The 24758-nt window shown below is 43.0% G+C and overlaps 1 protein-coding gene across 1 annotated transcript in view; it reads right to left on the bottom strand.

Annotated features, from left to right (window-relative positions):
- The window catches only part of DNAH9 (dynein axonemal heavy chain 9), a gene marked incomplete at its 5' end in the record, with an annotated part of 343516 nt that overhangs the window by 78168 nt on the left and 240590 nt on the right, over window positions 1-24758 (bottom strand). The window contains 2 exons of the mRNA XM_079798920.1: window positions 2125-2550; window positions 17064-17324. Coding sequence (XP_079655046.1) covers window positions 2125-2550; window positions 17064-17324 — 687 coding nt within the window. The remainder of the gene's footprint in view (window positions 1-2124; window positions 2551-17063; window positions 17325-24758) is intronic.

The raw sequence follows: 24758 nt of genomic DNA, 5'->3' as shown, positions 1-24758 counted from the left end.
TGTTCCTTTAAATAACTCGAGTGAAGAGTGCTTTGAAATGCAGTTCTTGTAACACTATTCTGGGAGAGGCTGAAGAATATGAGCATCACTGGGAGGTATTTCCCCCAGGAGCAGTCCTGGGACGGGATGGTGCTTGCGTTTGGTATTCTTTGAAGAGGGCCGTAGTTATGGTGACGACGGTGCGCTTCAAGTAAACTGGCCTGTGAACATCTGGATTTATAAAGCAAACATATTGAGGGGTTAGTTGCTTTGTCAAAAGTGCCTCTTCTTTATAGAGATTGGTTGCCTGATCTTTGACCTAGCCTTTGGCTATAGACTTTAACCCACCAGTCAATAAGTCAGGGCATGAAGCGTGCGACACATCTACAAGCCTCCTTTTCACCATTTGTAAAACCCTTTCTATCAGCATGAGAAATGTGCAGCGAGAATCTTATATTCCTGGAAAGCATGTGTGGAAATGAAGGCTTGACCTTGGTCATGATGGTGACTGATTACCAGGGTTGTATGTGCATGTGAGAGCACACGTAGCTGGGGAGGAGGCCAGGGAGCAGGGTCCAGCAGGCTCGGCGGCCATACCCACCTCACAGCAGCAGCTCCGTGTCAGTAGGGGCCGGGCTCTGGGCTCCTACCTACATGCGTTTTCTACTTGAATGAAGCAGGGACATTATTGTGTCTGTTTTACTCCAGGAAACTGAAGTCTGGGCATTTTATAGACCTTTCTAGAAGTCACACAGAAGCAGATATTACAGCTTGGGTTGGAAGTGAGGTCTGCCGATGGGTTTCAGCTGCTGTGCCATCCCATGGGGCTCCAATTCTAACTCTCAATTCAGTAGGATCCATTTTAACAGCAAAGGTAATGTTCAAGGGAAATCGCAAATAGGTGTGAATCCTAGATCACCCTGAACCCCAGACTGGGTGAGGCATTTATAATCAAATATCAATAACAGGTTAATAAAAAACTAATGACCCTCACAGTTTTATATTTATGGTCAATATACTACTTGCTTTAAAAGCTCTCATGGAGCAATGCATATGGCACAGTGCTGAGCGGGCCACGTGCCCACACTGCTGGCCACGTGCCCACACGGCAGGCCACGTGCCCACACAGCAGGCCACGTGCCCACACGGCTGGCCACGTGCCCACACGGCTGGCCACGTGCCCACACGGCAGGCCACGTGCCCACACGGCAGGCCACTTGCCCACACAGCAGGCCATGTGCCCACACGGCAGAGCGAGCTGCAGGAAGGCAGTGGCATAGGCTGAAGGTAAAAGGTGCAAAAGGTGAGGTTGGGTGGCCAAAGCCTGCATCTCAAAGAGAGAGAGCATCTCAAATGTTTGACCTTCTATTCTAGCAATCAGATGTGCAAAAATACGAAAGCCACTTGTGGTTAATGAGATAACAGCTGGTTTCATGCATAACACTATTTGTATATTATACACCTTTATGTCATCTTTTCCTTCCTCAGAGGAAAAGGAAAAAATAAACAAAACAAAAAAACGTTCAGGGGCAAAGTGTAAACCAATGCTCCAGGGTTTTGTCTGGATTATACAGTGTTTGAAGAAGAAATGTAAAAAGTTGCCTCAACTGAAAAATCAGGAGATTTTGCACATCAACCTGCTTTCCCTGCTTCTAGGCTCTGGGAATGGCAGAGGGCACTATTTGTACAGGGGTGCCCAATGGGGCCAGAGGGTGGCCAGTGGGGTCAGAGGCACTCAGCAGGATCATAGGGCACCCAGAATGGTCAGAGGGCGCTTGGCATGGTCAGAGGGTGCCCAGCAGGGTCAGAGGGCACCCAGCAGGGTCAGAGGGCACCCAGCAGGGTCAGAGGGTGCCCAGCAGGGTCAGAGGGCACCCAGCAGGGTCAGAGGGTGCCCAGCAGGGTCAGAGGGCGCCCAGCAGGATCAGAGGGCACCCAGCAGGGTCAGAGGGCACCCAGCAGGGTCAGAGGGCACCCAGCAGGGTCAGAGGGTGCCCAGGAGGGTCAGAGGGTTCTCAGCAGGGTCAGAGGCACCCAGCAGGGATAGAGGGTGCCCAGCAGGGTCATAGGGCACCCAGAAGGGTCAGAGGGTACCTGGCAGGGTCACAGGGATCCCAGCAGGGTCAGAGGGCACTGCTCACTTACAGCGATCTTGGCCTTGATGGCTGCCAGCTTCTCCTGGGCGGCGGTGAGGTCCGAGGTGGCTCTGCCCAACGCCTGGCGCTTGGGCTCCACATCACAGAACACCTCGTAGAACTTCACAATGTTGATGACCCAGGAGCAGAGGCCCGCAGCCGCGTAGGACTTGGTGGCCATGAACTCCGGGTTGAACTCGGGGTCCTGCAGGTACGGCCTGATGGCTCTGAGGCAGTTCTCGTGGATGTTCTCTTTGTCAAAGTGGACGAGGGAGTCCAGGAAGCTATCCACTCTGGCCATGGCGACCTTAGCGGCCTTCCAGCTGCGGTCCTTGGGCACCTTCCCCGCGGGGGCCATGAGCGCCATCACGGCGGCGCTGACATTGCTGACGGCCGGAGGGGGAGAGCCGAAGGACTTCAGCTCCGTCAGGTTGGTCTGAGAAGGGAGAAGGAGGGCGTTAGAGGAAAATGAATGGGCTTCCTTTGTCCTCGGCCGCTAATGGAGTTAGGACCAGAGTGATCAATCTGAAAGGGCTGCTGGGAAGCCTGCCGCGGCCTCGGAATTTTAAACATCATGACTCATCAGGAGGAACCCACGCTTCGGCCCGTGGCTCCGCCGTCCCTGCGTGGTCAGCGGGACTCGGCTGTGTCCTTTCAGCACTGGAACCCGCTCGCACCCATTAGAAACACACAATTATTTCATATTCCACTGAAAAACAGGATGCCAACATACCCTGAAATATGCAGCTTGCCATGAATAAAAGATAAGGTTATTATAAATTAATTTCCATCCTGGAGTGAAGAGAACAGCTCTGTAACCCAACTAATTTTTTTTCTTTAATTAAACTGCTTTGTTCCATGAGCTTGTTCTGACTACACTGGCCTGTCCTGATAGCGAAGCGGCATTTTCTGCCCAGATAATTCAGACAGAAAGCCTGTGGCCCGTGCAGTTGCTGCTCTGCCTACTCCTGGGCTTGTCCTTTGCTCCAGCTTTCATTTGCTGTAGAATGAATGTCTGAAAGTGTTGACCTTGGCAAGTCACTTAAACTCCCCAGGCCTCAGTGTTTTCATCTGTACACTGGGAGCAGGGGCGCCCATTAATCGGTAAGTGAAATTGTGCCATAATTGCGCATGAAGTGGACTTACTAGTAAGGTTCCTTCTGACCATCAGTGATTTTGCAAGTGGGGAAATCATGATTCAGAGATTAGATCCTTGTGCCACGTTAATTTGGGGTGCTCCTGGGTCTGGGAATCTACAAGCGAGGGGGATTTTTTCCTAGCCTAATGGAAATACCTAGAAAGACGTTCTATTTGCTTTTGCAACTGTTTTCCCATTTGGTCATGAACTTGTCAGGGGCAGGAATAAAGGACAGCCCAGGCATAGAGGTGTGCTGGCATACTGTCATAGTGGCCTCCCCTGGATGAAAGAGGGCCAAGCGAGAAAATCCAATCAGAAAGAAAATCCACAATTTTCAAACACTTTAGGTTATGTTCAATATACTGAATTAAGGGAATATAAAAATGTATAAAGATGATATTGAATTCCATAACCCAGATACATATTGCTAATATTTCAATGTAATTCCTTTCAGTATTTTTTATATTCAGATATATCTATAAACTATTATAGATATACTAGAGGCCCAGTGCATGAAAATTCATGTACTGGAGTGGGTGGTCCCTCAGCCAGGCCTGCCCCCTCTCATAGTCCGGGAGCCCTCAAGGGTGGGAGGCGACCCGGCGTTGCCCCATCACACCTCTGCTGCTGCCACTGCTGGCAGTGCAAGCCTCAGCCGGCCCTGGTTACCTGAGCCTCGGGCGGCCCTGGGCGGCTGGGTAGCTGCCATCTGAGGCTTGCCTGCACCTCGGGCTGTCCCTGGGCAGCTGAGGGGCTGAGGGGACTGGGGGACTCCGGAGGCAGGTGCACGGAACAGCTGGACCCACCTGGGGGCGGGCCTGGCTGTGCTGCCTGCCTGGGGGTGGGCCCGGCCGTGCCGCGCACTTGCTGCCTCAGCGGGGCTGAGGGGACTGGGTGCTGCCATTTTGTGGCTGTGGGTGCCACCATTGTTGAGGGCATGGCAGTCAATTAGCATATTCCCTCCTTATTGGCTGTGAGCGCCGCCATCTTTGTGAGGGCGTGATGGTCAATTAATATATCCCCTCTTTATTAGATAGGATGATCACAACTATTCTGGTTTCAGTGACAGGAATCCCAGCTGAGGTGCCAGGGGGCTTTCTGGCTCCTGTATTTGGACAGGACGGGCTGGGAGCTGACCATAAGAATGAGTGGAACTATATTTTGATTGTTTGTGGGACTCTCAGATCTTTTCTTGTTTCTGCATCTCTCCCTGCATGAGTTTCCTTTCTGCCAACCAGCTTAGTTGCATCGTAAGGCACATGACCTCCCTCTCTGCCTTTAATGCGGGTCACCTCCTCCATCTCTCCCTAAGCTCTGGCCACAGCCCCTTCCTCCCAGCATATGGATTGCCAAACTCATTCCCACCTCAGGACCTCTGCCTGGAATGCATATTTCTATGCCATTTGAATGGCTGATCCCTTCTCATCATCAAGATCTCATTTCAAAAGCCCTCCCACTCAGAGCTCACCACCAATTTCCCCTTCCTCATCATTTCCTATCTGAGCACCTGAAGATCTTCACAGAACTCAGCGCAATTGGAAAGTTCCCACTTTTCTCTGTTGAATTATTATATTCCTCTTCTTCAAGAGGACAGGAATCCCATTTCCCATTAACCACTACAGCCGCAGTCAGAGTAGGAACTGGCACACAACACGTGTGCTGGATGCTGGCAGGGAAAGAAGACGCTCTCTTCAGCCTAAATCAAAATTACATGGTCTTGGGAATGATCTTGTTTAGTTAGGTGGGGGTCCTGTGGCCAATCACCCACTGGGCAGGCGATTCAGTACCATCAACAGGGACACAAGGATGGAAAATCCTTTCTCAAAAGAAGGCAGACCTGGTTCTGAGTGAGCAAGCATCAGGCCCACGCCACCCTCTCCACTCCACTCCTGCCTTGGGGCTCTTGGTCTAGCTGCTGCCTTGGCCTTGACTGCCCTTCCCAGTACGTGCCTGATGGAACCCCCCAGGTTTTCACTCAAACGTCTCCTTCACAAGGAGGCCCACACTGATCACCTTCTTTAACTCCGCAATCTGCTACCACCCCTCCCCAACTGTCCCTGCTCCTCCTTACTCTGCTCTCTGCATCTGTTTCTTTTCCCCACAGCATTTGTCATGTTCTAATACACTGGATAAGCTACCTTTTCACTGTGCTTCTTGTCTCTCCCCGCTCACCTGTGTTAACACAGAAGCTTCGTAGAGGCAAGGGTGCGCCATGTGCACCAGAACAGTGCCTGGCATAGAGAGGGCAGTCAGTGCATCTCTGCTGAGTGAATAAGTGTGCACAGTCATTCTTAAGCAAAGGGGGACACAGTGGTAAACAAGAAAGGTGGTCCTTCTGCTTCCACGGGTGAACAGATAGGCAACAAAGAGGCCAACCGTGGATATTTTGGAAGTAATACGTGCTTTGAAAACAACAACACATGGCTAACGGGCTAGAGGATTTTTGAGGAGAGATGATACCACTTTAGCTAGGAAGGGAGGTCTGGGAAGGTCACTTTAAGAACCTGGAATTTCAGTTGGGATGTAAATGATGGGAAGGAGGCAGCTCTGAGGAGGTCTGCAGGGCACTGTTCCCAGGGGATGAATTTGCAAGCGAAGAGGCCAGAATAGCACAAGCTTGGCCATTCTGTAGAGGGTGGAGGTCAAGAGATTGGTGGAGATGAGGGAGGAGAGGCAGTCAGGGGGTCCAGAGTGGTGGGGAGGAGTTCGATTTCATTCTAATTTCAGTGGGAAGCCACTGGAGGGTTCTAGGCAGGGAGTGAAAGGATCCAGTTTTGCTTTGAGAGCTTGTGGTGCAGGCTCACTGTGGAGGGAGTGGGTGAGAAGGACAAGTTAAGGGGCTGGGTAGTTGCCCAGGCAGGAGACCGAGGGTATTTGAAGTGGACATGCTGGGAAGTGACTGGATCTGGAATATATTTTGGAGACAGTAGAGACAGAAGTTGCTGATCATTTAAAAAAGAAACATGAAAGTCATTACTTGTTCCTCTCAAACAGAATGTTTCAAGTTGGTATCCCATCAGATGGATGAACCACATTTTATATAAAACATACTGAGTTACTGGAAATCTAGGTCATTTCCACAAATACCATATAGATAATGCTTTGCTGGACTTCTATAGAAATCTCTGAAAATCTTAGGTTTGTTCTTTATGATAATATTCCTAGAGGTGGACTGGATGGGTCCATTTGTATATAAAATGTTATATTATTTGAACATTTAGTGTTCTTTGTATATATTATCAGATTATTTCCCAGAAATTCTAATTTCACTCATTAGTATTTGAGAAAGTTTATCCCATCCTCTTCAACGTCTGGTAACATTATTTAATTAAAAAATCAATTTGATAAGCTGAAAATGGTATGACATTGGTTTAATTCATATATGTGTATATATGTGCATATATATATTTATTAGTGATGCTAAACTTTTTTATGTTTTTAAACTATTTGAATTTCCTGTTATATGAATTACTTGGTATTGTGCCATTGCTTACATCCTTCCCTCCCCGCCGCCCCCGCCCCCTGCAACCCAATGCTTATGAATACCTTTGCTTACATTTTTATTGGGCTGTTTGTCTTTTACTTTTTAGTTACTCTATTACAAGAGAGCTAAGTGAAAGAACTTTTATAAAACTGTAGATTGAAGAAATCTAAGAGACAGCAGTTACCCTGGGCTGGTAACTAATGTTGGGCTGGGTTCACCCAGGGTAACTGCTGTCTCTTATATGTGGGCGTATACACACATATCAATCTCTATTTGTAATATTTTTGAAACTGATTTTCACTGAAAATCATATCTTAAACTTTTTCATGTTATTATTTTTGTAAAACATGAATTTCAATAAACTATACAGGGTTTTTTCTCACTTAGATGAGCCATAATTTAGTTAGCCAACTCCATATTGTTGGACATTTAGGTTATTAAATCTTTAATAGCTGGTTAAAGGACATAAACTTTTAATGACATTAGAAATAAATAAACCAAAAATCAAATGGAGTTAAATTAGACTTACATTTAACTTTTAAATTATTTGAGGAATAGCTATACTCTTAGAAACATTGAATCTCCCCATACACAAACTTGGTATATACCGTATATTTGTCTATTCATACATTATTCTATATCTTTCAACAAGATGTGTAGTTTTCTTCACACACTTTCAACAAATTTATGCTTATTTGTACCTTATGTTTTGGTTGTTATTTTGAAAATATTATGTTTTCTAACTGGCTACTACTGATATTGGGAAAGCTATTAAGTTTTGTAAATTGTTTTATAATGGGCGCTTAGCACTTCCCTTTTATTTGTCTTATTATATTTTTATGACATCTATGAATACTAATACAGTTGCCTTGTATTTTGTAACATGTCTACTTTTCATTTATTATTGCATTGGCTAGAAATTCCTGGATGCTTTATTGGGGTGGTGGTGATTGTGCTTTTTCTGTTACGGGGAATGCTTCCACTGCTCTACCATTAGATGGGGTAGTGTGCTCTTGGACTGGGATTGATTGCCATCTTTAGCAAAATGTCCAACTACCCATTCATTCCTACTTTCCTAAAAGTTTTAATAAAGAATGGATGTTCAATTGTCTTAAGTATCACCTTGACATCTCTCAAATTGCCTGTAGAGCTTTTTTTCTTTGATCTATGGTTGGGTATGGTTATATGACTAGTCTTATATAGAAAGAACTTCTTAGTTGGTGGCATATGGTCACTATATGAATAGTCTTATATACAGAACACTTAGTTGGTAGTATATTACTGTTATATAAATAGTCTTATATACAAAATATCATTTAGGAGCATGGTAATTTGATTTACTGGTATTTTATATAGATGTCTTACACCACTGATCATGAGTTAGATTAATTTGAGGTTTTATTTTTCTCTATCACTTTTAGTATCCAGCTTATCACATAATAAAGGCCTTAACAAGTCCTAGAGGAAAGAAGTCTGAATCTGTAACCCTAGAATTTCCAAAATTATTTGATTATAAAATCTGGGCTTTATTATTATTATTATTATTATTATTATTATTATTATTATTATTATTTTTAAATATCCTTATTGATTTCAGAGAGGAAAGGAGAGAGACAGAGTGACAGAAACATCAATAATGAGAGAGAATCACTAACCAGCTGCTTCCTACATACCCAACACTGGGGATCAAGCCCGCAACCAGGCATATGGCCTGACCAGGAATCGAACCGTGACTTATGCTGACTGGGCATGATTATAAAGTTTGGGTTTTATATTACTTGATATTAAGTAAAAAGTCAAATGATAGGGAGAAAATATTTACAACATATACACCATGGGTTTAGTAGTAAGAATTATAATGAAGAAGAGTAAATCAATAAGAAAAAAGAAAACCATCTTACAAAAAAATGGACAAAGAACCTGAACAATAATTGATATTTACAAACATTTCATCCCAAAGCTGCAGAGTATACATTCTTCTCAAGTGCACATGTTAGAATACAAACTGAGTCTCTACAAGTTCAAGAACATTGAAATCATATCAAGCATCTTCTTGGATCACAAAGGGATGGAACTAGAAATCAACTACAATAAAAACACTCAAAAACATTCAAACACAAGGAAGCTAAATAGCATGTTATTAAACAATGAATGGGTTACCAAGATCAAGGAATAAATTAAAAACTTTCTGAAAACAAATGAAAATGAACACACACAACAACCCCAAATCTATGGGACATATTGAAAGCAGTTCGAGAGGGAAGTTCATAGTAATATAGGCCTGTCTCAAAAACCAAGAAAAATATCTAGTAAACTATCTAACTCTACAACTACTAGTAAAAGAATTAGAAAGAGAACAACAAGAAAAGCCCAGAGAGATCAGAGATCAGAGAGGAAGTAAATGACAGAGGCTGAAAAAAAAATACAAAAGATCAGTGAAACCAAGAGCTGATTCTTTGAAAAGATAAACCAGATTGAGGAACCTTTAGCTAGACTCAAAAAGAAACAAAGAGAAAGAACTCAAGTAAATAAATTCAGAAATTAAAGTGGTGAAGTAACAACTGATACCACAGAAATCTGAAAGATTGTAAAAAAAATATTACAAACAACTATATGCTGACAAATTGGACAACCTGAGTGAAATGGACAAATTCCTAGAAAAAAACAATCTTCCAGAACTAACTCAGGAAGAATCAGAAATTCTGAATATAGCAATAACAACTAATGAAACTGAAGCAATAATAATAATAATAATAAAAACTCCCAGCAAACGAAAGTCCTGGACTGGAGGGCTTCACAGGGGAGTTTTATCAAACAATCAAAAAAGAACTAACACCTATCCTCCAATTTTTTGAAACTATTTCAAAAAATTCAAGAGGAAGAAAGATTTCCAAGCTCTTCGTGTGTGTGTGTGTGTGTGTATTATAACACATGTTAGAACACAAACTGATTATATATATATATATTTCAGAGAGAAAGGGAGTTAGATAGATAGAGACATCAATGATGAGAGAGAATCATTGATTGGCTGCCTCCTGCACGCCCCCTACTGGGGGGGAGGGATCGAGCCTGCAACTTGGGCATGTGCCTTTGGCCAGAATCGAACCTGGGACCCTTTAGTCTGCAGGCCGATGCTCTATCCACTGAGACAAACCGGCCAGGGCCAAGCTCTTCTTATGAGGCCAGTAGTATCCTAATTACAAAACCAGATAAAGACACTACAAAGAAAGAAAATTACAGGCCAGTATCCTTGATGAACATGGATGCCAAAATCCTCAACAAAATATTAGCAAATTGGATCAGCAATATATTAAAAAGATTATTCACCATGACCAAGTGGGATTTATCCCAGGAATGCAAGGCTGATATAATATTTGCAAATCAATAAACATGATTCATCACATAAACAAACTGAAAGATAAAAATCATATGATCATATCAATAGATGCAGAAAAAGCATTTGAAAAAATCCAGCACCCATTTAAAAATATTTTTTTATTGATTTCAGAAGGGAGAGGGAGAGAGAGATAGAAACATCAATGATGAGAGAGAATCCTTGATCGGCTGCCTTCTGCAGGACCCCACTGGGGATCAAGCCTGCAACCCAGGCATATGCCCTCACTGGGAATCGAACTGTGACATCCTGGTTCATTGGTCAATGGCTCAACCACTGAGCCACACTAGCCAAGCCCAACACCCATTTTTGATAAAAACTCTCAGCAAAGAGGGAATAGAGGTATCATACATACTTCAACATAATAAAGTCTATATATGACAAACCTACAGCCAACATTATACTCAAGTAGCAAAAACTAAAACCATTTCCCTTAAGAACAGGAACGAGACAGGGATGTCTGCTTTCATCACTCTTATTCTACATAGTACTGCAAGTCTCAGTCACAGTGATCAGACAAGAAGAAAAAATAAAAGGCATCCAAGTTGGAAAGGAGGAAGGGAAACTGCCATTGACCTTGACTTCCTCTTCTAGGGACCCTTAGGATGCATTGGGGCCCAGCTGGGTAATCCAGGACAATCTCCTCATCTCAAGATCCTTAATTTAATCACACCAATGAAGTCACCTTTAACACATGAATTAAAATTCTCAGGCTCCAGAGATTAGAGTGTGAATATCTTCGAGGGTGGAGGAGGCATTTATTCAGCTGCCAGGTTCTAGCAAATAAGAGTACTTCTCTTTTGCCCAGAGAAATATTTGCACATATGCAATAAAGATGTATGCACAAGAATATTTGTATTGAGGGAAAAAGAACCTAATTAATCACTCAACAATAGCTAAATTAAATACAGTACAATTATACCATGAGGCAGTATGAAGCATTAAGTGAAGTTTCAATGCATGTACTGGCATGAAATAGTCTTATTTCATGAGGAAAAGTAAGTTGACATTATAAGGAGGGGCAGAAATAGACTTATAGTTATGAGTACAAGAAATACAGAGTTTATTCTTGTATTATTATTTATTAATTACTAGAGGCCCGGTGCACAAAATTCATGCATGGGGGGAGGGTCTCTCAGCTCAGCCTGCACTCTCTCGCAATTCGGGACCCCTCAGACATCCCTCTCGCAATCCGGGACCATTGGCTCCTAACCGCTTGCCTGCCTGCCTGCCTGATCACCCCTAACCACTCTGCCTGCCTGCCTAATTGCCCTTAACCACTCTGCCTGCCTGCCTAATTGCCCCTGCCTGCCTAATTTCCTCTAACCCCTCTGCCTGCCTGTCTGATCACCCCTAACTGCCTATGCCTGCCTGCCTGATCATCCCTAACCACTCTGCATGCCTGCCTGATTGCCTCTAACCACTCTTCCTGCCTGCCTGATGCCCCTAACTGCTTTCCTGCCTGTGTGATTGCCCCTAACTACTCTGTTTGCCTGCCTGATTGCCCCTAACCACCTCTGCCTCTGCCCCCGCCATAGTGGCTTCATCCGGAAGGCTATCCGGAATGATGACTGGAAGGTTGTTCGGCTGTCTGGTCTAATTAGCATATTACACTTTTATTATTATAGATAGTATTATTTTCCATATGAACAACTATAAACCTACTTTTGCCCCACCCTGTACATTTATATTTGAAATATGATATACTTTTTGTGTGCATTTGTACAAATATAAATACACAGAGCAGAACTTCTCTCTTAGGAGAGTAAAAAAGAGGGTGATTTTATATTTGATGCCATTTGAATTATTTTTAACAACACAAATGACATTATATATTATTTACATAATAAAAAATAAGCTCACTGTAAGAAATACAAAGGAAATAAATAAAAAATTTCAAATAACTTTTTAGGGTGAAAAAAGAGCCATGAAATTGTAAGCAGAGCTGTTCCTTAACTAGGCAGGAAAAGTTTTATTGGATTTATTTCAGTTTAGCCATAAAAGTGAAATAAAACTGCCAAAGCAGAAACTGAAAATGTGCAGAGACTCACTAGCAAGCTCTGATTTGCAGGTTTTCTTTGTATTAACTAAAGATTCATTGTTAACTTGGAAAATGATGAGAAAACAGGGGAGTGATTCTTAAATACCAGAGTCCTATGAATGCAGAGGGCTTGAGGGTACCTGAGGGACCCTCGAGTTTATGAAGCAATATTTCCCTTATTACATGTGGTCCAGTCCCATCTATCCCATTTCAGCAGTGGGTGAAATGGGTGAAGGGTCAAAAGGTTATAAGATTAAAAAGTCCTGGGCCAGAAATGTACAGCGTGATGATTATAGTTAACAATACTAAGTTGTATTTTTAAAGTTGCTAAGAGAGCAGATCTTAAAAAATTCTTATCCAAAAAAACCTCCAAAAAACCCCCACTGTAACTATGTGTGGTGGATGGATTAGCTAGACTTATTGCAGTCATTGTTTTGCAATATATACAAACATCGAATTTAGTTTGTACAACTAAAACTAATGTAATATCATATGTCAATTGTATCTGAATTTAAAAAATGCTGTTTGAGACCCATCAATGAGTTGTAATCTGTGGACTGTAAACACCAGTCCACAGGTCCACTTTTTAGCGATAAATGGGGCTGCTAATGGTCCTTCTAATCCACCTGGAGGGACTCATCTCCACATCAACTTCCAAGGAGCCCGCTGTGAACCTGGCTCAGACACACCTCACCCTTTCCTGCAGCCATGTCTTTGCAAACGTGACTCCTCTCCTGGACGGTCTTTTCCAGTAAAATGCACATCCTGTGGTCATGAAGGGTTTTCTCTTGCCTCATTCTACCTGCCAGGCAGTCAGCTGTGCCCTCCTCTGTGCTCTCAAGCCATTGAGAATGAAAAAGTTTCATTTCCGTTAATGTAATACATGCACAGAATGTACAAACTCTAAGAAAGCTACAAGGCTTAAAGCACAGGCCTACTGCACTCCAACTCCAACTCCCCCAAAGCCACCACTCATAGTTTCTCCCAGCATTAATTCTGCATCTCACTCCTTATCCATAAACAACATGCTTATGCTGCTATGTTTTTTCGATTTAAATGCTATCAAGCGACTTCCTATAAAGTGTGAATATTTAGCTATTTTTACTGCCTTCCTTTCCCTTCTAATTGTCCTTCCCCCACTATCCTATATAATAAAAGGCTAATATGCTAATCGACCAAACGGTGGAATGACGGGTCACTATGATATGCACGGACCACCAGGGGGCAGATGCTCAATGAAGGAGCTGCGCCCTGGTGGTCAGTGCAATTCCACAGGGGGAGCGCCGCTCAGCTAGAAGCCAGGCTCACAGCTGGTGAGTGCAACAGTGGTGGCGAGAGCCTCTCCTACCTCCAAGGCAGCGCTAAGGATGTCCGACTGCTGGCTTAGGCCCACAGGGAAGTGGGCCTAAGCCATCAGTTGGACATCCCCCAAGGGCTCCCAGGCTGCGAGAGGGTGCAGGCCAGGCTGAGGGGCCCCCCATGCCCCCGAGTGCATGGATTTCATGCACCGGGCCTCTAGTTGTTACATAAAGACTTTTACACTAATTTTTTTATTTTACATTATGCATGGGTTTAATTCTTTTTTTAAAAAAATATATTTTATTGATTTTTTACAGAGAGGAAGAGAGAGGGAATAGAGAGTTAGAAACATCGATGAGAGAGAAACATCGATCAGCTGCCTCTTGCACACCCCCTACTGGGGATGTGCCTGCAACCAAGGTACATGCCCTTGACCGGAATCGAACCTGGGACCCTTGAGTCCGCAGGCCGATGCTCTATCCACTGAGCCAAACCGGTTTCGGCTACATAAAGACTTTTAGTTGAAGAACATTCATTATGTACTTGATAATGGTGATTAATATTGTTTACCTTGGGTTATATTTTCTTCCTGTATGTCTTAAATGTTTTCTGAAATTAATAAATACTTTTATTATTTTTTTTCTGATAAGGTAACTTTTAGGCAAACAGCTGAAAGAAGAAGAGGAGGGAACCATGGGGATACCTGGGAGAAGAGCATTCCATACTGCCAATTTCTTGTTCAAAGGCCCTGGGTGCAATTGTACTGGGAGTGTTTGAGACACAGCCAGAGGTTCATGTGGGTGGAGAAGAGTGACAAGAGGAAGGGGAGTAACTGATGCAGTAGAAGAGGTGGACCTGGCAAAATCACATAGGGCGAATAGGCCTAGTGACAACTTTGGATTTTATCCTGAATATCATGGGAAGCCAATGGAAGATTCTGAATAGAGGGATGACATGGTCAAACTGCTGTTTCTGAAAGATCACTCAGAGTGCTGTAATGGGCAAAGGCGTCACTGTAGCGGAGGTATAAGCGGGAGGCCAACTGAGAGGCTATTGCCGTAGTCCAGGGAAGAGACAATGGTGGCTTGGGCTGTAGTGGTAGCAGTAGAACAGATCAATTGAATTCTGGATATATTTTGAAGGTAGAATGGATAGAATTTGCTAATAAATTGGATGGGAATGTGAGATAAGAGCCCATTAATTCCTATTTGCCCCTTTCCAGGTAATAAAGAATAGAAACGGAGGGATCAAGAACTTCAGTGACTTGTGCCAGGCTACACAGCTAATTAGAAGAAAAGTACCTATGATATGGCCTGGCACATAGTAGGCACTCATGTTTATTTTTTCACCAATAATCAATCAACTAACTAACCATCCAACAACTTAACCAAGAGTATTTATGGGCATTCACATTGTTTCCAGTTTCATGGAAACAGAAATGATAACACTTGTTATAATGACATCATCAACATTTACTGAGTGGCTGACATCTGTTAGTTACTTTTCATGTATTGTCTCATTTAATCCTTATAACACCTAATGGGAACTATATTACTATTACCTCCACTTAACAAAGAAAATGAAGGTTCAGGGAAGAAAAAATCACTCCCAGAGCCACACACAGTAAATAGACCAGCCAATATTTAAACTCAGCTTATCTTAGAACATATGCCTGTGTCAGAAGACTTTATGATGTGACTAGTGGACATGACATGAGGGTGTATTAACAAAGCAGTGCGTCTTCTGTGCTCTAAAAACCAAATATGTTTGATTTTGAAATATGAGTAGAATTCAGAATGAGGCGAAAGAAGAGGAAATCCTAAATTCTGGGGTCGGGAAGGGTACTACAGTCTAACCAAAGACCGAGAGATGGATATGGATGCCACTGTGGGAGGTCAGAGAGAAGCCTGGCCTGGCTGTATTATAAGTTTCCAACTGAGAATTGGTAGCATAATTGGGTTACACCTCCAGTTCCTGGCCTACCCAATGATACCCAAAGTTCCCAGTGGAGAAACTCTGTTTTCTATTAATTAGGGTAGAGGCCAACTTAAGGCCTTTATAGGCCCTACGTGCCCTTACTTTTAGGGAGTCCAACCCACATCATAAAAATATTAAAATGCACTCATCTCTCCCATTAAATACAATTTATATATAACTATACACAACAACAGGATTTTCAATATACCCCATTTAGTCTCAGATTTGCTGAGGCCCTAGGACAAAAAATACTACCTTCCAAAGTGAGGTGAAGCTATGCAGAACTAATAAAAGAAGGTTTCAAAAGACCTGCCCTTCTGCTCCTCCTTAACCCTTCACTTACATTGAGGGTACAAAGGAGCCAGAATTTTGGAGAATAAGGGAGGTCTTTTAGTGAGAACTGTTGGGGAGTCCCACTCATCTGCCTTGAAGGGAAGATGTGGGGCATCTGCCCCTTCCTTTCACATCAAATTTAGAGGGAAGGGCTTTAAGGAGACCAATCAGAAAGCTTAAATGTTTCCCCCATAGTTTGAGCAACACAGCGGTCTGGAGTCTAAGGTATAGCCCTGAAATCAAGAGTGGGCCAATACTGGCTAGCCTCCCGACAGTGGAGCTAGGGACAGTGTGCTGCATGGATGGCCAACACCCGCAGAGCACGTTTAGGGAAAGGAGGCACCGATGTCTCCCACGGACCAAGATGTGTGCACAGCACACCTGGCATAGGTTGTCTTAGACCCTGACCACGCAGTCCATGTGGATTGCTAGACTCTCAGGAGAAAGAGAAGAAAGCAACCTTCAGGGGGAAGACATCTCAACAGAGAAAGTGTCAGTTCCTCTGTGATGCCAACTCCTGAAGACGTGAGCCCGTCTGCACTTTTCCCTCTTTGCTCCCTTGGCCCCTCAGCCATGGTTATCCCAGTGCGCAAGAAGCTGAAACGTGAAAAACAATAAAAGGAAGGAGCTAGCCACATGTTCCCCCAACACATGGAGTAAATTGAAAGGGAACCGAAATAAAGTTGCCTTGTGAATGCAGCTCAAGAGTCATGCTTGTTCCACCGAATGGTTATGAATATGAGTTAAATTTAGTTGACACGTAGTTACATGTTGTTGACAATTGAATGCTTGCTAATTTTGATTTTGTAGATTTTTAAGAATATTTTGGAGACAACACCTTGTTTTACTCTCACATCGTAAACATTTCCATAGGACCTTAAAAGGCGTTTGTATCCGATAGTACATAATGGGTAAATCGCCAGGGGATGTATGGCCAGAAGATCTCTGGACTTGGATTATAAAGTCTGGCTCCAATATTGAGGTTTGTGACTCGAGGCAAGTCAGTTCTCATCTCTGGGCCCTGCATAGGTTGACCCCTTCTGTCCTGATTGGTTCTAAGACTCACATCTCTGGGGTTTTATTGGTAGCTTCTGGGGATTGACATAGTCCATTTAAATAAATGTTTGTTTGCTTAATGAATGAGCTAGTGACAGCTGGAGTCCACCCTAAGCTCTCCTAATGTTGCCCTTGTATCTGTTTGGATCACCAGGGTATCAGGTTGCCTCTGGGAAAGGGGAGGAATCTGCTGCCCTGAGGGTGGGCAGGCACCACAGACATCCTACCTTGTTGAGGGTGTTGAGAGCTTCCTGGGCTGCTGTGAGTGCGGGCTCTGCTTTGGCCAGGTCTTCTTCACAGTCCTTCTGCTTCTGCTGCACCTCCAGCATGATGAGGGCCACCTTCTGCTCCTCCTCGTCCGCCATGGCTTTCTCTCGGCTCACCTTGTCGGTCTCTACGCCCACCTCCTGAATCAGCTTGTCTGCATCTTCATTCTTCTGCTTCAGCTCCACTTCCTGCGTGGCCAGCTTGGCTTTCAGATCATCCACCTGCAGCGGAGAAGCACCAGGCTTATTGGGAGTCGAGGGACTTGGGACACAGCCCTGGGGATCTGATCCTGCAGAGCAGGGAACAATGCCGACTACTGATGCGAAGGTGCAAAGCTAAGCTCTTAGCTGGGACCAAGCTCCCAGACCCGGGGAAGGAAAGGAACCTACTGTCAGTGTGGTGGAAGGTTCTAAGCAACACACACTGTCACCAGTCTTTCTCCTTGATGCTCAAATGACTCAGGCTGCTTCTCACTGACATTGGTGCTGTGTCTCATAAAAATTCATGTGCCTAACATAATACCTTGCACATAGTAGGCCCTTAATGAATATGTCATTGTTTAATTGAAATTGGCCATTGTGGAGTATAACAAGAATTTAGGAAGCAATAAAAAGCGAGTGTCTACTGTGTATCCTGAGGGAGTGAATATATGGGCAGTGGCCAGACCATATGTAAAAGTAGAACTCTGATCTACACTAGTAGCCACCTGCCCAGGAAATCAACCTAGTACCTCCACTAAACAACTCAGGAGGCCAGCCTGCTGTCAGTCAGACATACAGGAAGTCAGACAGCTGTCTAAGTAACGATCCAAAAGACAAACCATAACCTGTGTAACAACTGACCCAGAATGGCCAAGACGATTGATAACTGACAAATTTCTTAGTCTTTGTCTCTGTTTCCAACTTAGGACCAGCCAGAGGAAGTCAAAGGCTCACTCCTGATGGATCAGACGGACGCCCCCTTCTAGTCAGCCCACCTACACCTGCCCCAGCCAACAACCTCCACCAGGGTGGAGCCAGGCCTCTTGTCCTTCCACCGTACAGCTCTACCACTGCCCCTCCCGCCTGTGGGTCTCAGCCAAAATGCAAATGACGTGGCTGACTCCCTTGCGAGAGCAAGCTCTGAATAAAGAGCTGTCCCTTGTTCTCAGTTGATTGGTCTTCATTTGTGTCCACAACCCAGTTTGAACAAGCTGAAGTGGGACAGCAAGAGGCTCAATGGTCCAGATGAGCTGGGTTCGCCATCCAGCCTCCACATTTATATGCAGGTTGGAGGCAGTGATGGGAATATCAGCACCCAGGAATCTGTCCGTTGCTCGGATCAGCTGGAGAGAGAGGAATGGTTTTTTATGTATGTTCGGTTCCCTAGAATGTGGTGGTTCTGATGTAGCCACCAGCCCAGCACCATCAGCCTCGCCTGGGAACTAGTTAGAAATGCAGAGTCTCGGGCCCACTCCAGACCTATGGAATCAGGAATTCTGGAGGTGGGGCCCTGCAGCCTGTTTTAACAGGCTCTCTGGGTGAGTCGGATGCTCCCCCAGGTTTGAGAATCACTGGCTTAGTGTTATGGCCCTTTCACATGCAAAGAGAACACTCAGATCTATTTATTTCTGGAAAGTAAAAAGCCACTGTATTTGCAATAGGGCCCATAAATTACACCCAGAATGACCTCTTGTTTCTCACTTTTCTGCAGTCTATTTCACACAACAACCGAAGATTACTTCAGAGCTCTTAGAACACGTTAAGCAGATTCAACTGCTTTATGATGCAAAATACATAAGGAGAAATATAAAACGGAGGCTTGGGCGTGCCGATAATTCCCTTTTCTTGGCGGATCAAAAGAAAAGAAAAAGAAAGCAGAAAAAATGAATGCTCTTTAATTTTGTGTATTCATGGGGACTGGAGACTTTGCATTAACCCCGGATGGAGGCCTGCTCCCTAGAGCACGTCCTATATCCCCATGTCGGAAGGTTAATCCATTTCCATCTCCCGTGGCTCAGCTGCAGAGTTCTTTCCACAAGGACAAAGATGCAATTGTAAATCAAAATGATTGAACCATATAATCACTCCAGTCAGCAAACACAACAGTAACTTTTTGTTCCTTTTTAAATCTTGGGAGATTTGAGAAAATTGAAGTGGTTTTTTTCTTCGTTGTTTGTTTTATTGATTGCAGATATGGCTTCTGACCTCAGACCCAAGGTAAGTAATCACCTGCATGTGAATGGGAGCTTTATAGCTCTTAAACGGTGACATGGAGTGACAGGAGGGACCTGCCAGTCAGAATTAGACCCTTCCCGGCAAAGCTATAGAGAAGGCATAACTCAGGTTCATTTCATGGCCCTTCTGCAACAGAACAGGACATAGAATAATTCGCTGGCAATTTCCCCCCTCTCTTTTCTCTTACTCAGAGCATTCAAGCCATCCTCTGGATCTCTTCTTACTTAAGACACCCCCACACCTGGGAAGGAGCACGGAGGGCCTCTTTCCTCAGTCTTGCCAGCTCCATGAATATCAACGTTTTGTGGCAAGTGGGGGGATGTGGTCTGAGTGGGATGATGACAAAATTGTGGTGGGAGACGCTCCCTTCTTCAAGGATCAGGTTCCTTTTGCTACAAAGAGATGTCAAGCTGCCCAGGACCTTCTCCCCAGGGCTCTAGAAAAAGGAAGGGGATCCCAGGATAACCAACGGCGAAAAATACTCCGCCAAGGGTTGGAGGCCTAAAAATAAATAAATAAATAAATAAATAAATAAATAAATAAATAAATAAATAAATTTGATAATAAAAAATGGATTGGAGGCCTAGCGGTATCTTCATTCTTTCTTTCTTTTATTTTTATTTAAATTCTTTATTGTTTAAAGTATTACATAAGTCTCCTTTTCCCCCCACTGACCTCTCCCCAGCTGTTCCCACCCCCCAGCACATGCCCTCACCCCCCTACTGACTATGTCCATTGGTTATGCTCATATGCATGCATACAAGTCCTTTGGTTGATCTCTTACCTTTACCCCCTCCCCTGCCTTCCCTCTTAGGTTGGACGGTCTGTTTGATGCTTCTATGATTCTGGCTCTACTTTTGTTCATTAGTTTATGTTGTTCATTATATTCCACAAATGAATGAGATCATGTGATATTTATCTTTCTCTGACTGGCTTATTTCACTTAGCATAATGCTCTCCAGGTCCATCCAGGCTGTTGTAAATGGTAAGAGTTCCTTCTTTTTTTTTATAGCAACGTAGTATTCCACTGTGTAGATGTACCACAGTTTTTTAATCCACATATCTGCTGATGGGCACTTAGGCTGTTTTCAAATCTTAGCTATTGTAAATTGTGCTATGAACATAAGGATGCACATATCCTTTCTGACTGGTGTTTCTGATTTCTTGGGATATATTCCTAGAAGTGGGATTACTGGGTCAAATGGGAGTTCCATTTTTAATTTTTTGAGAAAACTCCATATTGTTTTCCACAGTGGCTGCATCAGTCTGCATTCCCACTAGCAGTGCACGAGGGTTCCTTTTCCTCCACATCCTCGCCAGCACTTGTCGTTTGTTGATTTGTTGATGATAGCCATTCTGACAGGTGTGAGATGGTACCTCATTGTTGTTTTGATTTGCATCTCTCGGATAATTAGTGACTTTGAGCATGTCTCTTGGCCTTCTGTATGTTCTCTTTTGAAAAGTGTCTAATTAGGTCCTTTGCCCATTTTTTTATTGGATTGTTAACCTTCCTTTTGTTAAGTTGTATGAGTTCCCTATAAATTTTGGAGATTAAACCCTTATTGGAGATAAAATTGGTAAATATGTTCTCCCATGCAGTGGGCTTTCTTGTTGTTTTGTTGATTTTTTTTTTTTTTGCTGTGCAGAAGTTTTTTATTTTGATGTAGTCCTATTTGTTTATTTTCTCCTTAGTTTCCATTGTCCCAGGAGCTGTATCGGTAAAGATATTGCTACAACATATGTCTGATATTTTGTTGCCTATAGATTCTTCTAAGATTTTTTATAGTTTCCCATCTTATGTTTAAGTTCTTTATCCATTTTGAGTTATTTTTGTGTATGCAAGCATGTCAAACTCAAAGGCTAATGCAGGCCAAATAAACAAGTTTATGTGGGCAGCAATAAAACAAAAGCTTCAATTTTCATAGAAACATAGATTTACTTTGATAGAGACATGCTGAATACAAAGGGCTGAAATAAATGAGTAATCATTAACATAAAATAATAGAACATTTTAATAAAAATTAATATTTTTTTCTTAAACATTAACTTACCAGACACTGAATAACTGCACAAATTAACAAATGTAACACAAATAAACCTATTTTTTTTGTTCTCTGAAAGTGAAATATTTCCTATGGCGCACACCAAACAAGCCAGACCAAGACTAATGACATGGCAATCGGTTGCTAAAATATTCGCTGCTAGTATTAGTGGAGAGAAATGGTGTGCCTGCGTGTAAGGAAAATGAATGCAACACGATTATAGTAATTAGCAAACGTTGTAGTCCATTATTAATAATTATGTATAACAGGATATTGTAAAAATTAAGTTATAAAATTTATATGTTGGCTGGGCAGCAAAAATATTCATTATGGGCCACATGTGGCCCATGCAGGCCATGAGTTTGACATGCTTGGTGTATGGTGTAAGTTGGTGATCTAGTTTCATTTTTTTGCATGTATCTGCCCAATTTTCCCAACACCATTTATTGAAAAGACTGTCTTGACTCCATAGTATGCTCTTGCCTCTTCTGTCAAGTATTAATTGAGCATAATGGCTTGGTCGATTTCTGGGTTCTCTGTTCTGTTTCATTGGTCTATATGTCTGTTCTTGTGCCAGTACCAGGCAGTTTTGAGAACAGTGGCTTTGTAATATAGCTTGATATCTGGTATTGTGATCCCTCCAACTTTGTTCTTCTTTCTCAAGATTGCTGCAACTATTTGAGGTCATTTTTTTTTATCCCATATGCATTTTTGGAGAGTTTGTTCTAGGTCTGTGAAATATGCCGTTGGTATTTTAATGGGGATTGCATTGAATCTATAGATTGCTTTGGGTAGTCTGGGCATTTTAATGATGTTGATTCTACCAATCCATGAACACAGTATATTCTTCCATTTGCTTATGTCTTCCTCTAGCTCCTTTTTCAATGTCCTGTAGTTTTCCAAGTACAGGTCTTCTACCTCCTTAGTGAAGTTTATTCCTAGGTATCTTAATTTTTTTTATTGCAATGGTAAATTGGATTTTTTTTTTTAGTTTCTCTTTCTGTAAGTTCATTTTTGTTATATAAAAAATCCATAGATTTCTGGGTGTTATTTTTGTGTCCTGCTACGTTACCGAATTCATTTATTAAGTCTAGTAGTTTTTTTTGATGGAATCTTTGGGGTTTTCTATGTACAGCATCATGTCATCTGTGAATAATGAGACAGTTTTACAACTTTTTTTCCAATTTGGATGCTTTTTATTTCTTCTTCTTGTCTGATCGCTAGCACTTCCAGTACTATGTCGAACAGGAATGGTGAAAGTGAGCATCCCTGTCTTGTTCTTGTTCTTAGGGGAAATGGTTTTAATTTTTGCCCATTGAGTATGATGTTGGCTATAGGTTTATCATATAAGGCTTTTATTGGTATCTTCTTTCTTAGCTCTGAGTTCATATAGTTACCCAACACTTTCTGATAGGAATTTGGACTTCAAGCCGCTTTCCTCTTAGACGTCGATGTTTCCAACTATCCTATATAATAAAACGCTAATACGCAAATCAACTGAACAGCAGAATGACTGGTTGCTATGACGTGCACTGACCACCAGGGGGGTAGACGCTCAATACAGGAGCTGCCCCCTGGTGGTCAGTACACTCCCACAGGGGGAGCGCTGCTCAGCCAGAAGCTGGGCTCACAGCTGGCAAATGCAGTGGTGGTGGCGGGAGCCTCTTCCGTCTCTGCAGCAGCACTAAGGACCCCTCATCAGACAATCCCCGAGGAGTTCCAGACTGTGAGAGGGTGCAGGCTGGGCTAAGGGATCCCCCCCGCCCCCAGTGCGTAAATGTTGTGCACCAGCCTGTAGTACTAGATATTTGTTATGCCCCTGTTCTGATAATATAGTTTGATTTTCCTTCAGAGAACTCCACCTTCCTCTGTCCTTATAGTTTGGGTGGGATTGACTTCAGCAATGGTCATTGGATACTGGCTTGGCCAATGAAAGCATCCAAGTCAGAGAGATTGGTTCAACTGTGGGTAAACTAATGACTCAAAGAGGCCAATTAGAGCCACTGGCCATTAACCCAGGAACTTGGCTGAAAATAGCAGGAAAGAGGAACTGCTTCTATGCTGGGGCTGCAATGCAGATAGAATCCAAGCCACAGGAGCTGCCTGCCTGCACAGGGACATCGGTGAGTATCCAGCTCCAGCCCTGCCCAAATTAAGCTCTGACCCATACTTTTCAGTTATACTAGTCAATGCATTTCTTTTTATCTTATTTTGTTATCTCATCTAAACCAAGTTTAGTTGGATTTTAGTTAGTTGCCATCAAAAGGGTCCTAATAAATATATCATGCAATCTAAAAATGTTCTCTCTTTTTCTCTTCTTTCATCTCCTCTCCCTCCCCTCCTCTCCTGTCCTTTCCTTCTTTGCATTTTTTTTTCTTTTTGCTAAGTGAATTTGACTTAGTATTTTTCAATTGCAACAAAAAGAGTCCTGAATACACTATTGTAAATTATTAACTATAAATTATTAACAGGTAAATTTGGTGGCCTGAGATGATTTAAAATCCTAAGATAAACTGAATTACAAAAGTTCCCAGATTGACAGACTTGCTGATTAAATCCTATATGCAGTAGCCTGTGGGCCTTTTGTGAGCATTTATTTCAATCCAACAGCCCCACTTCCTCATGAATACTCCTGAGTTAGATACAGAAGCGAGGATGATGTGGGTGCTGAGGATATCAGTGAAAGATGAGGTGAGACCCAGAGCAGGATTGGGGGCTCTGACTGTGTCAAGGGAGAGAAAACAAGTTATACCAACTGTGAAGACGTCAGCTGAAGCTGAAGCGAAGACAGAAGATGCCACCTACAGACCCAGAGGACCCTCCATCCATCATCAGAGCCGATGGGAACCGGAGGGCCACACTCAGTGTTTCATCAGCTGCTCCTGAAGCCTGACACCACCGCAGACACAGAGGAAACGCCTGCAGGGGAAAACTCTCAGCTGCTGCCCTCCAGAGCCAGAGTCTAAACCTGAAGTCACTGAGGCAGCCTGAAATGCAACACTGAGAGCTTTCTATGCTTAAATGACAAAGATGGACCCAGAGCTAAGTTAAATCCAGTTATAGAAAAATAGTTACATTTCTGATGAGCTGAGGCTAAGCATAAAATTATATCTAAAGTTTCCAAACTTTAGATTACTACACAACTGTTAATTATTGCCATTATTACCATTATCATTACTACTTCTAATACAACTATTATTGCTAAATAAATTTGGAGTCTGTCTAGCTAGAGCTGGGGGATTCATTCTGTCTACTCCCACCAGATTATGAACACCAAAAACAGTCATAATTGGGCCGTAGGTTACTGATAGAATATAGCTCAAGTCATTATTCTTCCATCAGATTATGATGATGTGCTTCAGTCCTTCTACCCAAAGAACAATTCCAGATGAAGGGT

Source organism: Cnephaeus nilssonii (assembly GCF_951640355.1).
Source record: "Cnephaeus nilssonii genome assembly, chromosome: 19".
In the NCBI taxonomy this organism is placed as follows: Eukaryota; Metazoa; Chordata; class Mammalia; order Chiroptera; family Vespertilionidae; genus Cnephaeus; species Cnephaeus nilssonii.
This window is presented reverse-complemented; position numbering and strand designations above follow the sequence as displayed.